At 41.8% G+C, this 1,952-nt stretch overlaps 1 protein-coding gene across 6 annotated transcripts in view; it reads left to right on the top strand.

Moving 5' to 3' along the window:
- LOC119587725 overlaps nt 1–1,952 on the top strand; it is a 21,137-nt gene that overhangs the window by 16,600 nt on the left and 2,585 nt on the right. For 4 of the 6 annotated variants that reach the window (XM_037936409.1, XM_037936407.1, XM_037936408.1 and 1 more), the window contains exons 2-3: nt 77–221; nt 571–1,815. In XM_037936409.1, coding sequence (XP_037792337.1) covers nt 77–221; nt 571–1,815 — 1,390 coding nt within the window. The remainder of the gene's footprint in view (nt 1–76; nt 222–570; nt 1,816–1,952) is intronic. The other 2 variants (XM_037936412.1, XM_037936411.1) reach the window with 1 other exon arrangement.

Consider the following 1,952-nt stretch of genomic DNA (forward strand, 5'->3'; position numbering starts at 1 on the left):
CAAATGTTTGCTCTCTTATCATTGATTTATTTTAATTACAAATGTTAACCACACCATTATGCTTCGGCACCCACAGTGGATACATTCCTACGTGGCGCTCAGTTTGCGAGAAATGGATCCAAGAGGCTTTGGAGGAGAAGGAAGGCGAAGTCACTCCCGTCTATGTCCTTTACAATGCCTACTTAAAGGATAACCCCCAACAGTACCTGGATATAGCCCAGGTGTGTAGTACTTCTTTTCGAGACGGTTCTGAACATATATGAAACAGGATATTAAAACTCGGAACCAGGTTGGAACTAGTCTCGGGTTAACAGCAAAGACAGGGAGTTAAGTGGACATGGAAGCAACTCGGTTCGTTTGGCATTATCAAAGGAGGTTGATGATAATCTGAGGAATTACATTATATTGAACTAATATAGACAAAAGGATAATTATCAGTCAAGATAATTAGGAACAAATAATAATGACAGTCAGTTTACCAATACCCTTACATTGAAATGCATCCTTAGCGTGTGATTAGACTACCCTACAACCTGCATTTTTCATGTGATTATCTCTTCTCTATTACAGTTTGGGAAGATTTTGAAATCAAGATTCCAGAACAGAAAATGCCGCCGGGGCAAGCAGGGAGCCCAGATCTACGTCTACAAAAATGTGATCATCAAGACAAAAGCAGCAAGTATGGTGAGTCAAGAAACCAAGAAGGGTTACAAACCAAAAGCCAAGTCGTCAGACCACTTTTCTTCCATGGATTATAAGCTTTTTAATGGTATCCAGTCCATTGCTGATTCCCTTGGACAGTCAGGCATAACACCAGAGTCTTCGAGTTCGAAAATGCTGCTACCAGTCGATTTTTCTTCCATAAAAAACGGGTCTTTTAACAATCAACAGTCCGTTCCTGGACATCACGGACAGTTACCCATGACGCCAAGACTTCATACGGAAGCCTCTTCGGCCAATGTGAGCTCAGAAGCAACTTCACCTCTTGATTTACGTCTTCCAGCTGCTGTAGCCCGAAGGAAGTTATTGTTATCAACTAACCCTTATGAATACAGCAACTATGAAAACATCAATAACCACAAAAAGTCAAAGATAGATGTACTGGGTGTTCTGGAAGTTCAGCATCAGAACAAAGAAGAGGATGATAGAAGTGTCTGTAGTAGTTTGAGTGAATTGTCAAGCTTGGCTAAGGAGAGTAGTGATGGGAATTCGGAGAATGATGAAAATCCACACGACATTGCTGATAAAGATCATGATTTCATGACCGTGTTTACGGACAATCACTCGACAGCATTGGGTAGTAAAGATAACATGGAATATGTCTTTTGTAACAGAGATTTAAGTTCGCCCCAAAAATCTATGCTTCTGGATGTGGAGGTCAGGGATATAGAAGTGGAAGAAGAGAGCTGCCTTTACTTGGATTATGACCAAGCCAATACAAACGCCATCAGTGAAAAATATTTTAAAGATAAATTGCAGAGGAAAACATCAGACAGACACTCGAACGTGAAAGTGACGGAAGACCATTTTGTTGCAAGACCAGAGGGGGGAGAAGTAAAAGGAATTGCCGCAACTGACTTGAATGAGGGACCAGCTCAAGAGGAGACCCGAAGCACACCAAGATCCTCAGAGGGACAAACTGTGACGAAAGTGGAAACCTTGAACAGGAAGACAATAGAAACTAACAGGATGGCTCTGGGACGCAGGTGGGTGGACCACAATCTACGGGATCGACCAGGAAAGCGGACCTTCCCCTGGGAGATCGCCGCAGCATATGCGCGGGACCGCCCTGAAGAACCTCTGACTGACACTAATGTAAGTCATTGATAACGTCCGTATTTCTGATACTGATATTTTTTCGTCGATAATTTTTCAAGGCGTAATTGTTGAGACTGCATAGACATGGACAAAACTATTTATGATATATATAATACGTATTCATAATTCATTTT

Source organism: Penaeus monodon, chromosome 23, assembly GCF_015228065.2.
Source record: "Penaeus monodon isolate SGIC_2016 chromosome 23, NSTDA_Pmon_1, whole genome shotgun sequence".
Classification (NCBI taxonomy): Eukaryota; Metazoa; Arthropoda; class Malacostraca; order Decapoda; family Penaeidae; genus Penaeus; species Penaeus monodon.